The sequence below is a fragment of the Ambystoma mexicanum genome, chromosome 14 (assembly GCF_040938575.1).
Source record: "Ambystoma mexicanum isolate Mex_15411 chromosome 14, UKY_AmexF1_1, whole genome shotgun sequence".
Classification (NCBI taxonomy): domain Eukaryota; kingdom Metazoa; phylum Chordata; class Amphibia; order Caudata; family Ambystomatidae; genus Ambystoma; species Ambystoma mexicanum.
This window is the reverse complement of record NC_090940.1, coordinates 178,866,781-178,890,946: the sequence shown is the minus strand read 5'-3', so window position 1 is coordinate 178,890,946 and position 24,166 is coordinate 178,866,781. Positions and strand designations below refer to the sequence as shown.

Sequence of the window (24,166 nt, the reverse complement as noted above, 5' to 3'; positions counted from 1 at the left end):
ATCCAACTTTGTATAAATACATGCGTCTTTGACTTGGTCCAGGAGTTCAGGGATCAAAGGTAACGGGTATCTGTTTTTAACGGTGATTTGATTCAGGGCGCGGTAATCTATGCAAGTCCTAAGGTCTCCTTCCTTTTTCGGAACGAAGAACAAAGCTGAGGAAGCTGGAGATTTTGAAGGACGGATAAACCTGTTAGCTAGGTATTGGTCCAGATATTGTCTGAGGTGAAGATTCTCTGGCTCGGTGAGGGCATAAATCCTACTACAAGGAGGAGTTGTTCCGGGTATCAGGTCTATTTGACAGTCGTAGGACCTATGAGGAGGCAGGGTGTTAGCTTGGTCCTTCCGAAAGACGTCTTGGAATTCCTGGTATTCGGGAGGTAATTTGGGAACCTCGGAAGAGATCGCTGCCAGTGAAACATCAGGCCGAGGATAACAAGTGGTAAAACATTCTGGAAACTGAACCGTCTTTGCTCGCCAATCGATCTGAGGATTGTGCTTCTCTAACCAAGGAATTCCCAGAATGATCTGGAACTGAGGGGCCTTGATCACATCGAACACGATTTTCTCCCGGTGTCCATCTTGGCTCACTAACGTCACTTCTTGGGTGGCATGCGTTACTGGTCCGGAGGCCATCTCCGTGCCATCCACTGTAGTAATGACGTCTTTTACTGCCTTAGGGACAAGAGGTAGATTCATCCTTGATACCATTTCACGGTCCACATAATTACTGATTGCTCCGCTGTCGATGTAAGCTTCAATTGCATGCAAACGATCCGGACGTTTTGGGCTAATGAGGACCATAGGCACCACGAAATGCGAGGTCACGGGACAGATTTTAACGCTCGGCAAGAGGACCTCTACACTTGTCGGGCTAGGTCGTTTCCCTGCTCAGAATTTTGGGTACAGGTATCTGCGGCTCCTACAGCCTTCTTAGCTGGTTTCACTGGGCAGTCTCGAAGAAAGTGCTCCGAGTTTCCGCAATAGAGGCATAATTGCAGCTGTCTTCTTCTTTCCCGCTCCTTTTGAGTTAAAGGTCCTTTCATGCCCCCTAGTTGCATGGGTTCCACGGTGTCGGCTCCCCTAGTAGAGGTCTGTGGTTTAGAAAATACTCGGGTATCAAATTTGGAACGATCACCCTTCCTGTTCAGTAATTGGTGGTCTAATTGGACAACTAAGTCAATATAGTCTGAGCATTCTTGTGGAGGATTCACAATTTGAGCTAACACATCCTTGAGCTCTCCACGCAGGCCTCTGTAGAAAAGCGTTATTCTTTTATTCTCCGGCCATTGAGTTTCCACTATAAGTCTATTGAATGAGGCAATATAAGTCAAGAGGTCTTGATTACCCTGTCGTAATGAAAGGAGTTCATTGTCCAAGGCCTGCCCCTGGGCATGTCTTGCGAATAGTTTCTCCATGCTGGACTGGAAGGCCTGAAAATCGCGAAGGACCGGATCATCCTGAGTGACCAAAGGGATCGACCAATCTGCGGCACTGCCACTGAGATAAGAAAGCACGAAAGCCACCTTGGTCTGGTCTGTTGGAAAGGCAGCTGGGCGACATAAGAAGTGTAGGCGGCACTGGTTGATAAACACTGCAAATTTCTTTGGGTCACCAGAAAAGCGTTCGGGTGGAGCCAAAGGCACATTACCGGGTAGATTGATTTGCACTGGATTTGAGGATGCTGAAGGGTAACTTACTCCTGGAGCGGGCAAAGGAGTCTGTCCTGCCTTTGTTTGTAGTAATTGCCTAGCGAGGTCCTCCGTTCGCTCCTTGGATATTATCAGCTCTCTTCTCAAAGAGTTTGTTTCCTGACGAGCTGCATGTACCTCTGCTCTTAGTTCCCCAAGCAATCGGGCCAGTTGGTCTGTGCCCGAGGTTTCCATTGCGCCTGGGTAGGAGTTTTGTGGTGGTCTTCGCGTTCTGTAACGCTCACCTGATTCCCACGGAGGCGCTGGTCTAGGCAGGAAGGAGTCTGACTCGAAAAGTGATGTGCAGGACTCGATTGGCTTCTGGGGCTGAGCCTCTTCGCACTGTGTGTCGAACTCGAAGGGAGAGATTTCTGCAGATGAAAGAATATATGGGGTTAAAGATCTGGGCAATTGAGTGTCCTCTCTCTCTCTCGTCTAAGCTTCTCCGTAGAGCCCCCAGCTAAACATGCTCACCTTAGATAGGTGAATGCTGGGCTCTACATCTGCGTCTGGTGCAGGGTGCCGTTGCCAGTTCCTTCACTGGGTGAAACGTAGGCCTCTTAACATCAGAGGATCGCAACCGCCGTTAACAGCACGAGCGGTGAGTTTCCGGACACCTTTTAGTCCATATCGTCTTTAGGTGCGTGGACACGTAAGTATTGAACAGGGCTCGGAATAATGCTTTGTTCTATTTGTTTTGCAGGGCTCTAGCGTTAGAAGATGGTATGAAGAGAGCCAAAGCTGGAGCCAGAGCCTTGGAAAGAAGCGCTTGGAAATGCGTGAGTATATGCAAGCGCTTTAACTGTCTCTTTCCTTCACAGCTGTGAGTTTGTGCTGAAGAGGTGATGGAAAACGCCGGAGTAGTTGCAGGCGCTCTATTGTGGAGAGCGCGATGGGCATATGTAAATACCTGTCTAATGTCTCTTCTTTTGTCTTTCAGATGCTGGGTTGCAGTGTTGAAAACATCTGGAATTCGCGGATTGCCGGTAAGTAATAACTATGCTTTTGTCTCCACAGGCGGAGGTGCAGCGTGAAGAAATGGTTGCTGCCGATGGACCAGGTAAGGAATGCGTTGCATGTGAAGTCGTCGTGCTAACCTGTTGTTTCTTGTCTTTTACAGGCGCTGCTGAAGACTGGATACTGGAATGGTAAGTATTGTTCTTGCAGGTAGAGGATCGGAAGAAGAAAAGCTGGAACAGACTCGGTGAGTGTTCTGCTGCAGATGCAGAATAACGCGAAGCACGCTTCATCAATCGGGTGTGGTTTAAATAGCCTAGGAGTGATGAGGCGTCTTCCTCCACGGCCCCGCCTAGGTAAGAAAAGAGTTCCTTAAGAGTTCCAGTGTTGTATCCAGGGCGTGGAGCTTGCCCCACCCAGGTAAGAAAATAGTTCCGGCTTACAGAGGATTCCTATGTAGCTGGTAAGTAAGCAGCATGGTCTGCTGCAGGTAAGTCCACCCAAGCATCTTCACACATACTATGAGCCCGGCACTTCTAGTGCCGGGACCGATGGCTTTGATGAGCCTGGTGCCACTGGCGCCAGGACAAGGTCCAAAAGGTCCCAGTAGGGACCGGCTGGTGCCTAGGCTTAGGATTAGGGGCCTGCTTCCAAGGACGTTGGGCTGGTCCTGGCTCCTTGGAAGCAGTGATCATGACATCAAGCAAGTAAAAACTCTAGGAGTCTACCTAGATGCCAACCTCACCATGGCTAAACATATAAGTGCACTCTCCTCATCCACCGCTTACACCTCTAAATTAATTGCTTTAAGCCGCAAATTTCACACCCACCAACTGCATCACTCTGGCCAGGGCATCGATATTATCTAAGCTTGATTATTGTAATGTGTTACTGCTAGGGACCTGAAGTGATAATGCACCCTCCGGCTCGGGGCCTATTGCTCTTAGTACCCCGGGCCGTAAAACCGGGGTACTAAGCATTTTTTTTCAGGTCCGAAACGCCGGAGCGTTTCAGAACAGGGGAAAAAATAAATTTAAAATCACCGGGGAAGGGCCATTCAAAAACAGGGAAAACGGAAACAAAGAAAATGCCCACCAGGGAAAGGAGAGAAGGGACTACGAGTAGTCCCCTCTTCCCTTCCATGACGGCCTGTCACGAATCGGGAGTGGAAGTGTTACCAGCGCGTCTGCTCCCAAATTGGACCAAAAAGAAAGTGGGGTTGGGAGGGGATTGTTTGGATTGGGGACGGTGTGGAGAGGGGTGGTGGGGAGGGGTACATCTATCCCCAGCGAGGGAAGATAGCAGCCTACAACCGTGTTGTGGCTTGGAGCAGGGATTACCCTGTTCCGAGCCTCCTCATTGGCTGAGTGGTTGCCACACCCCTCTGCCGGGGACAGGAAGGAACGTAATGGGGAGGGGGATTCCTGGTCAGTTAATGCCCCGGCGAGGGCCAATGAGATTGCATGTTACAATCTCATTGTCCCTCGACGGGTATTAATTCTTGAAAAGCATCATGGCTAAGATAGCCTACACATGTGAAGTAGAGCATAACAACAACAAAAAAAATTGAAAGATTCTGGAGAAACAACAAACGCGTGTTACGACCAAAGGAAGGATTCTTGCCTTTGCGGTCCACTTGGATAGATCAGTCCTTGTGAACTGACAGATGCCTTAGGTAGAAGACCAGACACGGTCGGCTACGATAGCTTGTGACCTAGTACAAGGCCATTGTGTATTTTAGCAACTGATCCTTGGGTTTCTAGAGCGTAGCATGCATGCAATATGTTCCACAAACGGACACATTTTGAAAAAAATGGTGGCAAAAGAACCTTTTGGGTTTTCTCTTTTTTAAAGTTTAAGGCACATAATTTCAGAGCATGGCAAACAGGTATAAAAATACGTCTTTACTTATAGCCAAATAACAGTGAAAATAGCCAAATAACACAGTGAACAATGACTACTAACGGGTAATAACATCACACAACACTAAAAACATGATACATATACACAATAACTAGGGTAGGACAAAAAAAACATCAAACCCCTGAAAAGGAAGGTAGAGATTAGTATAAGCACTAAAGGTCCACAGAGATTCCATCCTAACATCAGAAGTCCATCCCTAAGAGGTATGGGGGCTTGTGCCCAAAAGTTCTGCTAACTTCCATACAGTTTTGTGAAGCTAGAGAAAATGAAGGTAGAGTGTCTGGGGCCCAGTGAACAGTTCCAATGGTTACGTGACAAGTTAATCTAACTAATAAAACGTGTTCCCAACTTTCGTAGTGCTTGTGTGAACAAGCAAAGCATTGCAAAAGTTTCTAAAAGTTAGAAAAATCTTTAAAAGGGCACAGCTCCACCTCACTGATGAGGCCGAACAAGGCTGAAATACACGACTGGGTTGCTGTTGGTACTCTTGTTCAAAGGAGGTTTGCCTCGGTGCTGGACTGCCCTTGTGGGCTGGACAAAGATTGATATGGAAATGATATTCCTCCTTTGTGAAAAACACAGTAAGCAAAAAGCGATGGCTGCGGACTCTCAAAGTGGGGAAATAAACCACAGAACCGGTTATCACGCCATTTTCTTTCTAGAGAGGGGCACCTGCTACATTTTTAGGTAATAATATCACACCACACTAAAAACATGAAACATATACACAATAACTAGGGTAGGGCAAAATAAACATCAAACCCCTGAAAAGGAAGGTAGAGATTAGTATAAGCACTACAGGTCCACAGAGATTCAATCCTAAATTCAGAAGTCCATCCCTAAGAGGTATGGGGCTTGTGCCCAAAAGTTCTGCTAAATTCCATACAGTTTTGTTAAGCTAGAGAAAATGAAGGTAGCGTCTTTGGGGTCCAGTAAACAGTTCCAATGGTTAGGGGACAAGTTAGTCTAACTAAGTAATGTGTTCCCAACTTTGGGAGTGCTTGTGTGAACAAGCAATGGTTAAGCCAAAGTAATGCAAAAGTTTCTAAATGTTACCAAAACTTTTAAAAAGGGAGTTATGGGGTTTAGGTAAGTATTGCTACAGCTCACCCCCGTACTGCGATTCTTCACAGGACCCGACAGGTCAGTTGAAGAAGTTCCCAGGTTTCTTTTCCCAAGGTCCGCTTCAGCCCTTGATCCCCAGGGGTTGCAGTTTCGAGCAGTTCTCTGGTTGGTGTCTAATGCTGGTGCATAGTCTCCCAGTTGAAGGATTCAGCAGAACTCGATGTAGGGCCCCTCTTAGGACAGGACGCAGGTAAGCAGTTTAGGACGAAGGGCACCGATGCACGGCGAAGCAAAGGGATTCACTTTCTGCGATCAGATCTTTCCCTCCTATCTGGGGTCCTCTTGATGCTAGGACCACGACATTTCGCAGAGTTAAGTCTTGTTAAACAAGCTGAAGATCCCCCAAGTTCCAGGACTCAACTCGGAACAGGGACATCTGCAGCACGGTATCCCAAACTCAGAGCTAGTCGGCCACTGACCTGTCCAGGGGCATTTCCTCAAAGGACTTAGTCGACGTCGAGAATGGATGGTCCCTCCACGCCAAGGGTTGCAGCTCCTTCCTAGGACTACTGAAGATCACCTCCAAGACAGGGCTCTCCCATGACAGCAGCAGAAGTAGGTTGCCAGGCCTTCTTCCACAGGTCTCCTTGCTGGTCTTGCAGCTGGACAGGAGTCTTAGCTCCTTCAGTTTATTCAAGGATCTCTCCAGAGTGGGTGCAGGGGTCCGGTTATCATAAGAGCAGAAACTCCCACTAGCCAATGACAGATCTGGCCCACACACCCAGCAGTGGTCCAATCAGGGCCACCAAAAGCAAAACACATGCATACCGCTCAGACACACTAGCACCAATTTGTGGATTAGGGCCAGACAGTCCCAGGCCACTTCCTGTCAGCTAACACACATAGCCCTCCAGTAGCCTGCCAAGAGCCTCTGCTTTCCCGGGCACTGGAAATCCATATTCCTGGGCTAGAAGACAAGATGGCCATAGGACAAGCAAAAAACCTTGTGGCACGACCATGTTTGACCACTAGCCACACAGTTCGTAGCAAAACGCTGCAAGGCTAAAACAAAATGCCCCAAATAAATGGTAAAGAGTCACTGCTGCCACCAGTTTGTCCATTTAGCACACCTAGTGTAAATAAAAATCCTCTGAGAGTTAGTCTAGGGCAAAACAAAAAGTGTACCCCATTGGACGATGCATTGTTCAATGATTAACAATTACCACTAGTGGTAATAAGTTGCTAAAAGGTAGTAACAAAATAACTAGACTAAGGGAAACAATGTTTCCCAGTGCCAACAGCCTGAAGGACATGTCAGTTTGCCCTTAACAGATGATCAAAGGCCAGTGTAGTGAAGCTTAAAGCTTCACTGCACTGTTAAAAAAAAACAAAAAAAACAATTTTTTTTTTAAAAAAAACAGTCATATACACAAATAAAAAGAAACACGCTTGGGGGTCCACAGAAATGCAGGGAAAGGTGCAGTAAAGGGGATTTTTTCCTAACAATAAGCGATAAAAAAAATAGATTGATATTTGTAATGCTAAAGAGTAAACAGGGTTTCAAGACTTGAGCACAAGTATTGTAATAGTTGAAGCTAGCTCCAAAGGGTTAGGAGCTGTACTGTCAAAAAGAATCCAAAGGAATGAAAAGGTAATTTCACAAGCATCTCGTGTTTTAACGGAAAAAGAAGCTAAATATTCAGTCATTCTTTTAAAATTATTATTTTTTGTTGATGTGATTAGTTCAATTCGAACTTTACACATACAAATTATAATAAACTATGAATATACTAAAACAATGTATCATACAAAAAAAACCATAAAAATGTACAATTAACTACACTAACTTCTAAAATCAGTCAATTCATTTAAATTCTATACAAAATTAATATCCTTTTCGAATTTCCTCGTAAAGCCCTTACATCGCCACCTACAACTATATAGTTTTCATTTAAATTGGCAGCAGACATAATTTGTGTGCTATTTCAACGGATCTTTAACTTGTTGCCATATCCGATAAAGTGGCAGGTGCAGTGTTTTATTCTCAGAATATTTATACAGTACTGCCAAAATTCATTGTCCCTAATGCTGTCGTAATGACTGACAAATCTACCTAGAGCACACATATACAATGATCCCATTACCCTGCACTCACAGTACGTGTCTAGCATCCAGTTGTGGCCCCAATACCGTCCGAACTGTTAACCTATTTATGCATAAAAGCAGTACAAATCTCTGCAACGACGATGACAGGTAGAACTTTAAATAGCCCTGAGTCTTAAATTTGTGTCTAGCTCCCATTATATTGTTATAACACTTCAACTGGGCAATGTTCGTATAGTTTGCAGCCCAATCCCAACTTTCCAGCTTGTTCACTTTCTTTAAAGAGTGGAATTCCCTTTCCCAGTCAGATCTCTAATCAATTAGTTCAAAATTAGTTTTGACCAGTTCCGTGAAGTTATCTGCATCCTTACATAGGAGGCCTAACCAAGCAAGCCTTACAAACGACAATTGGGCTTAGTTCTGGACTTCATTAGACACCTCCTCTTGAGTGCCAAAGCAGGGAGGCGCACCAGCCCCAGCTCCAGTTCAATAATTATTTCGAGAAGGAAGCTGCCAGTCCTAGAATCTTCCTCCAGAATTTACCCTCAATCACCTTTAGCCAATTGTGATGCTTCATAGCCAAGGCCACAATACCATACTGCATCACTGTGCAAAAGCACCGTTTATACAGATAATTCCTGAAAGGCTAAAGCCTGATGTCTCTCCAGCAAATATGGCTATGAGGGATGTCAATGTTATTGCCTTCCTATGTTTGACAGCAATGATCTCTCCGTAACCACCCTTTGAGGTCAACTCAATCCCCAAGTATTTTGAACTAGCATACTCCATAAAGTCCACAAGAATTACAAGCTTAGGTTTACAAACTTTACTGTTAGAAATTGCATTACTTTAGTTTTTTCTAAGTTAATAACCAGCCAATTATCGTCTGCGTACTTGTGTAATTAGAAGCACAGTTCTCTCGATACCTGCAAATGTGTGGTCAAGAATTACAAGATCATAACCATATGATAGGCAGACGTTCTTTGAACTCTTGGGGGACAGTTGTCAATCTTACTTCGGACCACAGGCAAATCCGTCAGGTAAATCAACAGGGGAGACAACACCCAACCCTGTTTAACACCTTTACTAGTACCTATTTGTGCAGTGATGGCTTCCCTGTTGCCAAGCCTAACTGGGACACTTGCATTTTCGTGTAACTTCTCAACAGCACATAAAAGGCAAAAGACTCCATCTTACTCCACAACTTCTCTCTGTCAACTGAATCAAATGTGGCCCGGAAATCTACTAGGACCGCGTAGAGAGTAGGATTACCTTTCTTTTTTGCTTGCGCAATAAAATTGTTCATGAGTCTCAAGTTATGGGCCACCCCAGAACCGGATCTGATCCCCATTTGGAATCTGTCCAAATGCATGGATTCTACGCATTTCGTCAAGTAAAAAGGATGCAAAAATGTTGCCTGTAACACCCAGCATAGACAACAACCTGTAGTTGGATGGCTCAGCAAACCTTTTTTAAATACTTAAACTAAAAGAGACCTCCTACATGTCATGGGAATTACTCCTTTTGTGCATACTTACTGAACATGATCTGCAATATTGTGGTCCAGGCTTCAGGGTCATTTTTTAAAACTACGTTCACAAGTCAGTTTGGACCAGGCGAGCATGATTCTTTCAACTTAGATATCTTCTTCAATATTCCTTCTCTATATGAATTTTGAAAGTCACCCATTTATTATGGCATGCTTTACCACCTTTTGGGCTCACGAAGTTCTGACTTATATAGTCGGTCCACTGCAAAGAGCAGACTGAATTAACAACCAGATTTTCCAACGCCGATTTTGCACTACCCAGCATCCTCCATATTTTGCTGTGATCCGTAGTATTTACCACTGCAATTATGTGTGGCCATTGTGCATTTTAACAGGAGATGCGCCACCATTTTATCCATCTCCTGTATTTATTTGTAATTTGTCTGATTTCCTTCATCTTATTGTATGCTGTAAGGGTATTTATCTTGATGGCTCAAATGCCCTTACGGATCGCTCACTTAGCTTTGCTGATTTTTCTATCAAATGTTTTTAGTTGAGATTGCAAAACTACCCTTTTGTATTGCTATACCAGCCACTAATTCTTTTAACCAGTCCTCCATTCCATCCACCAACAGGTTTCCAACTGATTCAACTTTCCTATAATGGCGTCACAAACAAGATTACAAACTATATCCAAGCTTCTGTGGGTCCAACTAATCCTATGTCCACTATGATTCACATCCAGATCTCCAACTGACGACAGATTTCACCCCAGCAGTCGATATTCAGAGTAAGAATTGAGTGGTCACTAAACTCATGTTTGTCGACCTTCATGCAACATATAAAGAGCAGCAAGATATGGTTAGCAAAAACATAATCAAGTGTAGCAGCTTTTTTACTACTAGTCCATGTGTACTGGCCAGGGCAATCCCCTTTGACTCGCCCGTTCATCATGGAGAATCCCCAATAATTCAGGAAATCACTTCATAATTTACCTTGGCTGTTTGCATTGTCCTGTTTCATCAAGCTTTTGCTAGTAACATAATCTGCCCCCAAGCACTCTTTCAAACTAATACAATGGGCATTCAAATCCCCACCTACTGCAATCAATTCATTACCTGTTACTTAAGTCAGCAACAGGTGTTAAATACGGATTCTGTAAAACTACCTCCTGGAGGATCATACATGTTAATTACAATGAATCGTTTGTCAATGCCAGGAAAGCTATCATCTACGGACAATACATCAAGGTCCTCACTGGGCGCCTCTATAATCCTTGTCTTCATATAATTCTTCACCCCTATGACCAAACCCCCATAAGGGTGGCCTTGAGGCCCCTTTTGTTGCAAATGTTTGAATATTTGATAGCCATCTATGTATAGACACGTAGTCAGCCAGCTTTTCCGAGTTAAAAAGATATCTTGATTTAGCTGTTTCAGCCGTAGAGCAATGAATGCTTGAAAGATTCGGATTGGCACAATTGAATGGCTCAACAAACTCAAAGTCTGCCAATTCAAGAACTCCTAATGGCGGGATAAGCCGTAGCAGGTACGTCAGAGCAGATAGCCTTTGGGGGTTGATTTGTGACCCTTGTCCAGCAACAGCTTTTATCATATTTATCGATGTAATACAGGCAACCTCTGAAGTAGTCAGAGTAATTACACTACCGATATATTTTTGTAAATATTACTATAACTGCAACAAGGAGCGATTGTCAATTGCAGTAAAGGAAGCATCTTCAAGTTCTTCAATATTGTTAGCCTCCTGGCAATTGCCCCAAGGTCTGCGGTTTTCAGCAGAACAGCACCCCCCACCCCATCCCTTTGCTGCAGAATAAAAAGGGGGAAAAATGAGTTTTCCCATTGACTTTACTTTTATCGTCTCATGTGTTTCCAGATGGTGAACTGGTAGCAGGTCTGACAGAATTGTCCATGCATTCGGTGGCAGGTAATGCTTTTGTATTGACAGATACAGCTGCCTTATTTTTACCGTGCAGAGCCGTATGTTGCAGGCTATAATTGTTTGTTTTCAGTCTAAATTTACCCGGCATGGTTTCGATTTTAAATGACTGTAAAAACACAAAATAGCTGATCAAAAAGTCTAGATATCAAAGTGACTACTCACGGTTGATGATATTACTGGCAAGCAAAATCACAGCCCGACACACTAAGAAATGCATTTTTATTTAATTTTTTGGTTTTATTTGTAGGGCCCCGCAGGCATCAGGGTGCCAATAACACCCACACGAGGGACATAAGAGGCCATTTAACAGAGAATGAAGAAAGCAGAGAGAGACATATGGTCCGGACCACAGGGAGAGGTCTATGAGAACAATTGGGCGTGAAAGATTTTGGGATCTTTCTGCTGTCTAAATTCGATCGACAAGGTTTTTCAGAGTTTAGCCGTGGTTGAAGGGAACGATCTACCAAGGCCATGGGATCGCTTATGGCTAACCGGAAGGACTACAAATGAGCTAGGGGAGCGTAGAGTCCTTGAGGGTTCCTAGGGAAATATCAGATTTTTGAGACATATAGGGTTGGTATCATACAGGCATCTATGGACCACAGTAGCCGTCTTAAATTGAACCATAGCGGAGACAGGTTGCCAGTATAGTGTTTGCCGGCATACGGTTATGTGATCTTTTCTGGTTTTCTTTTAAACAATGCGGACAGCATTGTTTTGGATCACTTGAAGCTTATGAAGGTTCTTTTTTGTAGCACCTCCCAGTAGGGCATTGCAATAATCAATTCTCGCAAGGATCACTGCACGTGCGATAGATGCACAATTAGGCTCTGAGAGAACAGGATAGTTGTTTTTAAGAAGCCAAAGATAATATGAGCAGTTAGCTACAACCTGGTGAATGTGAGAGTCTGCATTAATGGATGCATCAAGATGAAAACCAAGAGTATTAACTTTCTTAGCAACTGGGATGTCACAATCGTGGATTTTGAAAGATTGGCATTTTAGGCTGAGTTTAGCTCAGGCTCGAGAGGGACCGCATATTATCAGTTCTGTTGTGTTGCTGTTCAGGCACATCCAATTAGTTTCATCCAGGTTTCTATCAAGAGGTTAAGGTCGTTACGCCTCGCCAAGTCCTGCTCATAGTCCCCACAAAGCTCCAGGACCAGCCGACTATCGTCAGCATAGTTGGTAAAAAAACGGTCCCGGAGCTTTCAAGTAGGTCACATAGCAGCTTAACGGAGGTTAAAAAGGAGGGGCGACATACAGGTCACCTGTGGGACACCATAAATGATGGGTAGAAGCCAGGGAAGAGCCGTTGCCCCAGCAGATGTTTGATTGGACAGAAAGGGGTGTATCAATGTTATGGAGTCAGGGCTGAGAGATCCAGTGTAGTTTAGTGTCCGAAGCATGCGATTATGGTCTAACCGATAGAACGCTGCCGCTGCCAAAAATCCAACAATACCAACAGGCTTGTTTTACCTTTGTCAAAAATGCTTCGTAGGTGGGTCTGGGAGGTCAATTAGAGGTGTAGGATGTTGGAATCTTCAACAACTGTTTGGAGTTCGGAAATGGCAGTTTTGTCTACAATTGTAAGCAGAAAATAACATGTGGTAATGGGCCTCAGGTTGTTGGCATCTTGAGGGTTTAGTTTATTATTTATGAGCGCACCTAACCCTGAGGTATCTGGGCGCTTGAGCATAGTTGAATCTTCACAGGTATAGTTAGAAGGCAAGCAGTAAAATCATGAAGACCATGTTACAAATTTGTCAGCATGACAGCAGTGATATTACAAACAAGAAGCTGAGGAACGTCCTTGCTACACAGATAATGAGTGGAGAGTACAGAGGCCAAACGTGAGTTAAGTAGCTAAGCTACAAGTACAACAGAATTAGTTCCACAATGGTAATAAATAAAAGAAGCTGAGGTGTAAGTTAGTGTTGATGGACAAAGAGCCAGTCTTTCACTTTGGATCTGAATGTCCAAAAAGCAGGTTCAGCTCTGATTATAAAGGGGTGTGTATTCCAGTGCTTGGCTGCTAGCACCGGGAAGATGGATCCCCTTGCAGTTTTGAGTTTATACTTGGGGATTTTGAGGCAGTGCAGGTTTGAGGATCTGGTGGGTCTCAAGGGTAGGTTCCTCGAGAATTTGTCAGTCAGGTATTTGAGGGCTGTGTTTGAAAGGCATTTATGCGTGATGACTAAAGTGCGCAGCAGGATTCTATCATGTACTGGAAGCCAAAGTGTGTACCGTCTGATGGCAGATATACGATTGAAGCATGGAATATTCAGGGCAGATCTCAAGGCATTGTTCTGCAGAACTTGTAATCTGTTCAGATTACGCTCAGTGGTACCAATGAATAAGGTGTTACAATAATCCAGCTTGGATAAGATCAAGGCTCTGGCTAGTGTAAGGCAGCTGAACATAGACAAGAAGGGTTTGCATGCATTGATTAGTTTGTTGGTGTACGCTGTAGTATTAAGTCGTTTTTTGAGGGAGAGAGCGGAGTCCAAGTAAACGCCTAGGGTTTTCACTTCCCTGGCAACTTTGATGATGTTCCTATCGATGTTAAAGGTTTTATAGCATGGATCAGGTCTGTTCAAGCAGGCTTGGGAGCCAGCTATAAGGAGCTCCGTCTTATCGTTGATTAGATAAAGGCTGTAAGCCGCCATCCAAGCCTCTATTTCCAAGTAAATCTCATTTAGTATTTGTGAGTCTTTGTCGTAGCACGCAGTGAGAGTGATGAGGACCTGTGTGTCATTGCGTAATTCGTGTGAAACCCATCTTATCAAGACGATCAAAAGAGTGGACGACACCCAGGACCCCTGCAGGACTCCACAGTAGATAGGTAATGGATCAGCAGACGCTGTGGGAGCGAAGACTCTGGTAGTTCTGTTAGATAGGAAGGATTGGATCCAGTTAGCGGCGTTGGGAGAGAATGCAGCAGCCATTGGTCAGTATCTGATGGTCAACGAGATCAAACGCTGCTGATAGGTCAAGCAATAGAAGAATAGTCAGGTTTCCCTTATCTTTGACTTCATTCATTTGGATTTTTAAATCCAGGAGGGCAGTTCAGTTTCTCTGCCATGCCTCGGTCTGTCGCAGGCCAAGAAGGTTGTTATCTTCCAGATGTTTTTGAATTTGAAGATAGAGCAACCAATCTAATATTTTTAGGAGAAAGGGGACTGTTATAGGCCTGTAAATGGTGGGTACGTTAGGGTCAAGGTTGGGTTTTTTGAGAAGTGGCATGACCCAAGCCTCTTTGAGATTATTAGGGACTGAACAGCTGGTAAAAGAGGAATTAATCAATGCAGTGATAAATGGTGCTAGGTCTTTTGCTCCATCCTTGATGACCAATGCTGGGCAGATATCCCCCTGGCATTGTGAAGGTTTAAGCCTCATGTTGATATTTTCCACTTAAATTGTGGTGACATGGGAGAAGAAGAATGAGAAGAACGACTTACATGGCAGAGGTTGAGGGGCAGTTAGTTTGCGTGAGTCAGCACTTGGAGCTAAGCTGTTCTTTTTTTTGTTTTGAATTTAGTTTGTAGCAGAGCTATTTTCTCCGATAAGGCTTTCTGGGTGTTGCACACCCGGCCTTGTCCTTAATGAAGAGTTCTGTAGGAGGGGCCGGGGTCTCAAGTTCCCCGAGAATGGAAAAGAGCTCTTTAGTGCCAGATTTTGCATTTTGGATTCTAGCATTATAGCCCTCTTTTGGTATTGATAATGTCAGCTTTGCACATGGTGGCAGCGGTGGAGTACTTTCCCTTGTTTAGGATTGAAGGGGACTTTCTCCATTTGGCTCCGGTTGATCTTTTGGCATTGCAGAGTGCTTTTAAGTCTGCTGTTAACCACTTATTTAAGCGGGATGAAGGTTTGGCCTTTAAGTTTGAGAGGGGCTATTTTGTTGAGAGGTTGAATCGGTGATGGGCCGAAGCACGGGTAATAAGTGGTCTAGGGTTATATTATGATTATTTCTGGATAAGGATTGAGGGGCCAGGGCCGTGTTAGTAATACTATTGGCATTCTTCTGTATGGTGAAGATGATGCAGTGGTGATCAGACCATGCACAAGATGTGTTGTTAAGGATAGTCATAGAGCAGTTTAGGTCTGCTAGCCAGTCCACCGATCTGCCCTTGGTATGGGTAGGTCCGTTGATGAGTAGTTTGAAGCCAAGCTGTGTAATGGCGTTGTCTATATAAGATGCATTAGGGCAGTTTGGGTCCTGAAGCCCTAAATTAAGGACTCCCAGCAAGATAATTTGCGAGCCCGGTTTGTATTTATGGACAGGAGGTAGGTAATGTCTTCCTCAAAGGAGGAAATGGCCCCAGGGGGTCGGCAGATAAGATGGAGTAGAATGGTTTGGGTGGCTGTAGGCGGGAGTATAACAGAGGAGTTCTGCTGAAAGGAAGGATGAAGTTGAGCATTCCCTGAGGTTCAGGTGCGATTTGGCTATAAAGGCCACTCTGCCACCTTTGCTGGTGCCTCTGTATGTTCGGATGATTGTATAGTTATCTTGGATAGCTAGTGACGGGGTGGGTCCTGCCGCATGGTGTAGCCAGGTCTCTATAGCAAGGAAGTCTAATGGTTAGTGATAATAAGGTCTGCAATGTCCAAGGCATGGGCTACCAGGGAGCGTGCATTAATGAGAGCACATTTGATGGTTGTTCTGTCTGAATCTGAGGCTCCAGGTGGGCGGGGGGGGGGAATAGGGTGTGTAGGAGAGCAAGCATTTTTGTTGGATTGAGTGAGTGCCGAAGGAGGGGTTATAGTTTTGAAGTTAATCGTCCTGCCTGTGTCTGAAGGAACAGGAAGATTGTTTGTCATCTTGAGACGCGGGAGGCGAGAACCGAGTCTCTCATTCCTCAGGCTGAGTGGACATGGGGTCAGAGGAGTGGGTGGAGAGTATAGGTGGATCCATTCAGCAGGTGAGATAGAGTTGTTCGCACTAATGGTTGACAATACGTTCAAACCAGCATTGTGTGTGTAAGGCTGAAGGGCTGGTAGGAATTTAGTAGGAGCTATGGTATGAAACAGGCAGGAGGGTGGCCATGGTGAGCGTTACTCTCTGCAAAGTGGCCATGTGGTGGCGTCAAGGATTATAGTTCAGGTTAGTGATATCTAGTACGGTTGGATGTGCAATGGTGTGCTAGGTGTGGTGTAGAGTACTTCAGAGTGGCACCATGTGATATGGGTTGAGATCTTGGGCCTAACACGATAAGATAGGCAAAACAATAGTCTAAATGCGCAGCTAAGGGATTTAAGCAGAGTGCTAGACTGATCCCCTAGGTCTGAAATGCAGTGCATTGTAGTGCTATTCAAGGCACAGTAGGTAAAAATGCAAGGCTGTAGTAAAATTATGCACAATCACAATGGATGAGTATAAACCGGAAAGATTTGCTGAGAAATTGTGTGGCAAGGCAGCACAGGACTACTAAAAAAGCATAATAGGCTTGCTACTGGACAATTGAGTGTGACATGATATTGACAGCACTGAAGGAGCTAATAGCAGTGCAATATTGACTTGGTACGTTAATACAAGATTGAGCGAGACATTAATAGAGGACAGTGCTAGTGCGAGCAGATCAGAGTCATTGGGCCTGATACAGCAATAATGTAGGTACACCTTACAGACATGCAGGTTGCAGGTTTCAGCGAATGCAATGGTGTGAATGGCTGCTGCTAGATACAAAAGTCGGTAAGTATGAGCATACAAATGCCAACACGATGAACCATTCAATAAAATACAATGCCATGTGGTATACAGCTAGTTATGCAGTTCACAGTATGTCTCAAGGGCGAGGGGGAGCAAGAAGTATAATAGGTACATGTAGATGCGAAAATTAGGAATAGTAGACAGTACTATGTTAGCAGAGTGCAACATTCTGATGATATTCCTAAAGTACATGAGGGTAAACATGCAGTATGACGCCATCAATATCATGAGTGTATCACAAGTCACAGTAGAAATGAAGCAGGTGCGCTCAGTTGGACAATAAAAGCGAATGCAAATGGGCACATATAATATGGGTGCGCTTACTGTGCGTTACTTTTTAAAAGGAGGTAGATCATATGAGAGATCGTGATGTCCGAGTTCCAGTTCATGTGCTGCAGAGACACTAGAAATTGGGTTCTTTGATAAGATCATACAGTCAGAACCTCAGTAGCAACGTGAGGTTGGGGAGACGCAGGGGCAGCGTGACGTGCCCTACGGCCGTATCGGCCCAGACAGGCAGACAAGCTGGGCCTTGAACTCAGGGGGCCTTAGGAGAGGGAGGCCAGCTATTGCCTACTGGCAACCCTCCTGGCCAATAGAGAAAGTCAGAGTAGGTTGCTAGGCAACCGTGGATAAACAAAACAATGCTTTAGGGTCTAGACCTGTTTTCTTAAACAACAAGGAGATAGTAGCCCTTTTGATAGAGTCTGGCACCATGTAGTGAACAAAGTAATTAAGTTAAGAAAAGAACAAAAATGTCTATTGTTCAAAATGACATGTTCTGGACAAGTGGATGGGCGGATGGAGGATAGGATTTTTACCATTTCTAAGGTAGCGACCGGTAGAAAGTATGTCGCTTGTCATTCATGTGTCAGTAGGAGAAGTGGAGGACATGTTATCTAGTTTGCTTTGGATCTTAGCTCTTGCTTTATGTGTTTTGGCTACAAAAGGACTTGCAAGGACGTGTACACTGACGTGCTGTGCTAGGGTTTGGATAGATTGTTGATCACTAGACAGGAGTTATTGATGTTGAGAAATGTTCTCCAAGTGCCTCGTAAGGACACAACTGAACTGCCAGATTGCTGCCACTTATAAGTCAATTTCCAAGAAGAGCAAATGGATAATGTATAATGGAATGTATACGCGCCTAACAAGCAAACAATAAATAAGTAATAGCAAGGTAACTGTTTGAGTGTGTTTGGATAGGCAGCATTTTAGATGTTATAATTGGAGCCAACCGTTGGTAATCCATATAGACCACAAATGGTTGAAGTGTTGTCAACTATGGGAATGGCCAAAACAATACGTTTAGACGGGTTAAGTTTGAAGACCTAAGAGGATGATTAGAAGATTGAGTATGCGCTAGGAATTAAAAACATGGTAGAAAACGTCCTATTGCACATGGCAATAGAGAATGATAAAGAAATCAATACAGTAATAGAAGTAGAAGAGACAGTAGCTAGTATTTATATCCAGAGGAGTGATTTCTAAACAAGAATGATTGGTTTAATTAAATAAAAATGAGAAACTAACGTGAGACCGCAGATAAGTACGTCTTGGCCAGAGAAGCGAGGGAAGGATGAACAAAATGTACCTTACTAGGTTGTAAAGGAACAATGTTCTATGAAGGACAATTTAATTCTCAGAGGCTATCATCAATACCTCCTACATTGCTACGTGAAAGGTTAACCATTGCTGCTCATGAAGGACATCCAGGAATGACCAGGAGCAATAGAAAAAAAATCAGGGAAAGATATTGGTGGCCAGGAGTGGATGTTTCTGTAGAGAGGCACAATGGAGATTGCTGGCCTAGGATAAGAGCATCAAGATTCAGAAGGTGAGTCTAGCAACATACCTCCTTGATGGGCATGGAAATGCTTGGATATTGATGCATTATGCCCATATCTTAGTGTGGGGCTTAAAGTACGATTTATATTATTAATGGTGGATTCATTTTCTAAATGGCCTTAGATTGAGCTAGTAACAAGAGTTACGTCAGAGGAAGTGAAAACCTTCCTGCAAGTTTTACAGAGCGAGGGTTAGCCTGTTGAAATATTAGTGACAAGGGACCTAGGTTCAAGGGTGGAGCATTGGCAACATATGCAAGGGAAGTAGGCATCAAGTGAAAGTTTACTATGAATTATCACCCTGAAGATAACGGTCTTGGGGAACGTTTCAATAGGGTACTAGTTGAAACTATAGAGCTAGCGTTATTCGTTGCTTATGGGTTTTGCGTGGCTCATCTAAGGACACAGTGCGCGCAAAGATCGCAGGTGCAGGCTGGTACCTGATAAGGTTGCCATGGACACTGTCAAAGTTGAGGATGAGTACAGAGTTGTTGTCTTTGCTGTTTTGAGAAAGGGAAGAGCACTACTCCTTGAGGTTACCGTAGGTCACTGCGGTCGGGGGCAGGAGGTCAACCACCAATGCGCAGAGGCTCAGGCCAGAGGTTTCGAGAAAATGCCACCTGCCTTTGCGGAGAGCTTAAAATGGAGTACTCTGGAAAGGTCAGACACAAAGCCTCAGTCGGAGGGCGGACACTTTGCTCCAGGCCTGGCTGTTTTGAGGTTTTCCAGCCACTTCTGAAGGTGATGAAGGTGTTCGCTGAAGTTGCACCAACAGTAATGTATTCTCTTTAGAGAACTGTCTTTTCTGTGATTTATTTCTGTTGCAGTTTATTTGTCTATGCTTTTTATGAATTAATAGCCGTATAAGAGCTAACTTATCTAAGTGTGGGTGTATGTGTGAATCATTGCTTGCCTGCGTTCATTGTTTTTCATGTACTGGTGATCAAAAAGATTTGTCTGTGTACTTTTTGGCGAGCAAGACGCTCCCCTACAGAGCTGTTGCCATGGGCACCAAGTTGCCCACTTATCACCCAGCACAAGCATTTTGAACCTCTAAGCTCAAAAACACTACTGTACCAACTTAGCCACTCACACACAGCAGTTAACCAGCCCACCCGGACATCAAACTACAGAATGCTGTACCATCAACTTACATATCACAGTCTCTGCCAATGCATGCTAGAACTACAAACACAAAAGGCTCCCCCTCTCAAAACAAACATCTCCATGCCCTCAGCACGGAATACCTTGTATTTTCTCTTTCGCCTTACTAACCTAACCCGCCTCCTTCTCGTTCATATCCACCAGAGAAGATGGAGGCCATGCACATGGCAGAAAAGTATTGTATAAATCCCAGTTAACAGAACATACTTCCACTGGTAACAACAAAAAACGAAAATGTGCAAAATACTGTGCCCCATTAGAAATTGAAAAAACATAGGACCTGCGCACTAGTCAAGAAATTAGTTTAAATGCACACAATTACCGGGCCATCATTTTAGCCCTATAAGCACTTAAATGCATACTTTATTCGCATATGGAATAGAAATCACTATAAATTCCAAATGCAGCTCCCGTTCATGGGCTACTTTTTATTACAAAATATATGCTTAGCTTACAGTGGAAATGGGGTTGAATAGTGCAGTTCACATCAAAACAATTACTGCGTAAAAAAGTCTGTTTCAATAAACTGTTGATTTGCCTAATGGAATATTTAAAAGCAATCAAGATGGTGTTACAAGCCTGTGTATCTTTGTATCATGACGCCAAGGGTACACCCAATTCCTTTACTTATAATCCTACAGAGGAGGTTTTCATTGAAATGTTCAAGATCTGTTTCACGACTGATGTAAGGCATTGACAAACGAACAGAGTAACAAAAACACACAAAAGTCAGTCAAGCAGATTTTATGAAAAGCCAAATATACTTTGCTGAGTCCAAAGGTAAAGCGACAATATGGATTTGCCACACGAGATTATTGCGTTGATGCTGGATTACGAGTATTTGTGGAGGGGGATAAGATTCAGGCGGGGACTGCTGGTAGAACTGGCTTGTGTTGGCAACAACCCAAGATGCCCATGATGGGAATTATGCGTGTTCACGTGCTTTAGGAAAAGATTCAAATGGCCTGCTTCAAAGCTTGGCACCTCTGCTGTTATTCGAACGGAGTCTGACCGATTTTAAATAATGGGCCCATCTGTAGGAGTACAATCCAATAAGAAGACGAAAAGTGAAGACAATTCGTCAAAACTCTGACAGTGCATACAAAATAGTCAAAATTTAGAAAACGGTAACCCTCATCAAGGCGTCAGCGGCTGTAAATATACTTAAAACAGAAAAACATTAATGCCTGCATATCACAGTCTCTTGGCGAAGCATCAAGGAAAAACGCCAACCCAAATTGTTTCAGCTATCAATTAAGGGCCTTCTCTTGGGAAAATGGCAGTGCTGGGACTGCCAAGCAGTTTCTGCCGTAAACTGTAGATGCGCTCACTAGCATTTATAGGCTATCTTGCAGACCTAAACTTCCTTGTTGACTGCAATAAGCAAACATGTGAGTTTTATTTTTGGCATACCATTGGTCCATACAGAGTTCTCCTTTACATTTCGGTAAGGAGGCAACACGAAATGATTACTTACACACACACACACACACACACACACACACACACACCCCCCCAGATGACCCGTTCTTCAAAGAAATGGCCTGAATAACAAATCCATAAACCCGATCATCATTAAATGTCAACGTCTTCTCTCAGAAAGTGTTCCCCTCGCACCCCATCAGATGTTGTACCCATCCTAGAAATATCTTTACTCAGAGTACAGGAAGAGTTAGAGACAAATTGTCATGAAAATTCAATCGACAAAGTGGTGCCAGTGTTTCCCCGGTGAACACTGCAGTGGTAGTGAAGTACCAGATGTTGCCCTCTTTTCAACTCCAAAATGGGATTTGTGGCACAGGTTGCTAAAGTCATCTGCTACCACTGTAACTGAAGGAATAGGATCTATAACTCCAACGTACTAATTTAAAATGCTTCTGAAAAGTACCTTAAAAAGGACCCCGACACCATTATCAATATGGGACAGACATGTAAATAGCACTAGGCTCTCTGCTAAATTTCTAAACAGAGTTAGAATAACAAGATGGGTGAAGCACAATACTTAACTATTTTCAGTACACGCCAAAATCTTACAGATGAGGAACGCCTTAAAATAAAAGCAACATTCCGACTCCCCAAGGACAGCGTTGCAGTTCCATGTGGTTCCAAAATGCAAGAATACCAAAAACTCCATGAAGCAAAAAGTCAAGAATAAATGGTATATAACTCGAGGGATCAGCAAGCTGCTCCACTACAGCAATGAATACAATTTCTAATCTACTTGTTCCACATGTAATACGAAAACATGTTTATAGATGCTGAAACCGTGGGTTGAAAAGACACATGGTAATAAATCAAGCTAAAATGTTAATTTACAAAGTTGAAAACAATTGTCCACTAAAACAGCAGGTGTGAAACTTTTTGGATGTGCAGGTAGATGGCAAATGACGCTTCAGATCATGCTGAATTATCCCCCCATGTGTGTGCATTATAGTTAATGGAAGAAATCATGGAAGTTTGGCAGGCAGATTTTTTTTTTTTAAATCAATAAAAATACGATTAACGCTTGAGGATGAGGACGTGTGATCTCGACAGCTAGCAACTGAAAACGTAAGTCTAATAAAAGGTAGAATTCTTGCACGTGTTCTGATGCTTTAATAAAAATTTAAAAGTGTTTGCTTGTTAGTACACATACTAAAATATGAACGATGCAGCTTGCCCAGAACAAGGATGACCCTCATATTCGAGAAGCGTTAATTTACACAAAAATGTTGACAGCTGTAGTTTGTCCAAGAAGCGAGTCATAAAGAGGTTAAGGGGAATCCGAGGGGGAAAAAAATCAGTTATGTCCTTTGAACAGTTTGGTAATAGCCTATAGCAAATTATAAACAGGTGTGCGTCCAGTGACAGTGCCTCTTCTGGGCAGCTTCGGGACAGTAGTCAAAACTGCACTTCTCCAATACAGTCCAGTTAAGAAGACACTTTCCAGACATGTGAACCCACGCCTCTTTAAATAAATAAATAAAAAAAGCTGTAAATATGCTACGGTTGCATACATGCCAACATTCAGAGCCCCCTGGAAGGGAGATTTTCACAGGGAAATTGGGAGACCAACATTTCCCCATAGGAATGCATTGGGGCTAAAGTAATTTTAGGTGGGAGAATGTGAAAAATAACTATATTTTTCACTGAAGAATCTGGAGTCCCCCCCCCCTAAATCGGGAGGGTTGGCATGTATGCGGTTGTCACACGCGAGCCATTTTAGAGAGTCGGTGGGGGCCAAAGAATACTGCAGAGCAGCAAGTTGCGAATCTACCAGTACTTGTCGCGTTTAAAAAAAAGAATCGCCCTGGACCCAAGCTTCCTACAGGCCATGCGACATAAAAACAGATGGCGGTCTTGCCAGCCCGTCCTCTAGACTTCCCACAAGAGACATGCCATCACCACCCCAGGCCGGAGCCTGCGACTTTCCCGGCACGCCTCCCCCAGGAGGCGGTTGCACACAGCGGACTCTTCTTCCCCCCCTCAATGACACCGCCTACCTGAGGGGCCTCGCTTGAGGTGAATTTCCTCCTCGGAGGTGTGGAGGTCCACGCGCCCGTTCATCTTCGGCCGGGAGGGGGGGATCTGCGCACTACTGCGGCTCCACACCCCGCCGCTGGAACAAGGTGACTCGGCCCCCAGCGGCACTTTCGTTTTTCCAGCGTGAGCACTCGGCTGCGGGCGGCTCGTGCAGAGAGGAAGGGGAGGAAGCGGAGGTTGCCGGGGCTTGTAGTTCGAGTGATGCATTAACCGTGTCAGTTCTGATTACTCAGACATAACAGTTCCGGGACTGCACGTCCAAACTCTGTGCATTGCAGCGGACCTACATAAGTGCTCGTGTGTGGAACTCAAGGGCAAATGGAGGTTAGCATAGTTACCCTTGAACGTTGCCACTTACTGGCTAGTCCTGATTTTAATTAAGCCTTAGCCACATTTTAAAAGCAATGCGCATTAACTTTCTCCGTGTGGAGAAACATCATGGCTCAAAATGATGAGAAATGGCTTTTACTGCTCAGGTGACTGTCGTGTCTGGTATGGACACGCTTAACTTGGCGTGACAAGAGGCCTCGTCACGCCGGACACAGCAAATTAAACAAGCGGACGCTCGCCCATATGCAAGGGGGTTTTGCGCGTTCGCAGAATGAACAGAAAGCACGAATAAAGAAAAGTATCCCGTTCTCTTGGCACTGTATCCCTAATTGCTGCGTGGGGCGCAGGGGCCTAGAAAGGGGGATTAAGGTTCACATTTGCAGGGGGATGTGAAATCTGG

The 24,166-nt window shown here is 44.2% G+C and overlaps 1 protein-coding gene across 2 annotated transcripts in view; it reads right to left on the bottom strand.

Annotated features, from left to right (window-relative positions):
* The window catches only part of SYNJ2BP (synaptojanin 2 binding protein), a 250,113-nt gene extending 226,474 nt beyond the window's left edge, over positions 1-23,639 (bottom strand). The window contains exon 1 of one of the 2 annotated variants that reach the window (XM_069638866.1): positions 23,397-23,639. In XM_069638866.1, the coding sequence (XP_069494967.1) occupies positions 23,397-23,460 (64 nt within the window). In that variant the 5' untranslated portion in view covers positions 23,461-23,639. The remainder of the gene's footprint in view (positions 1-23,396) is intronic. The other variant, XM_069638868.1, reaches the window with a different exon arrangement.
* Between the last annotated feature and the right edge of the window lie 527 nt (positions 23,640-24,166).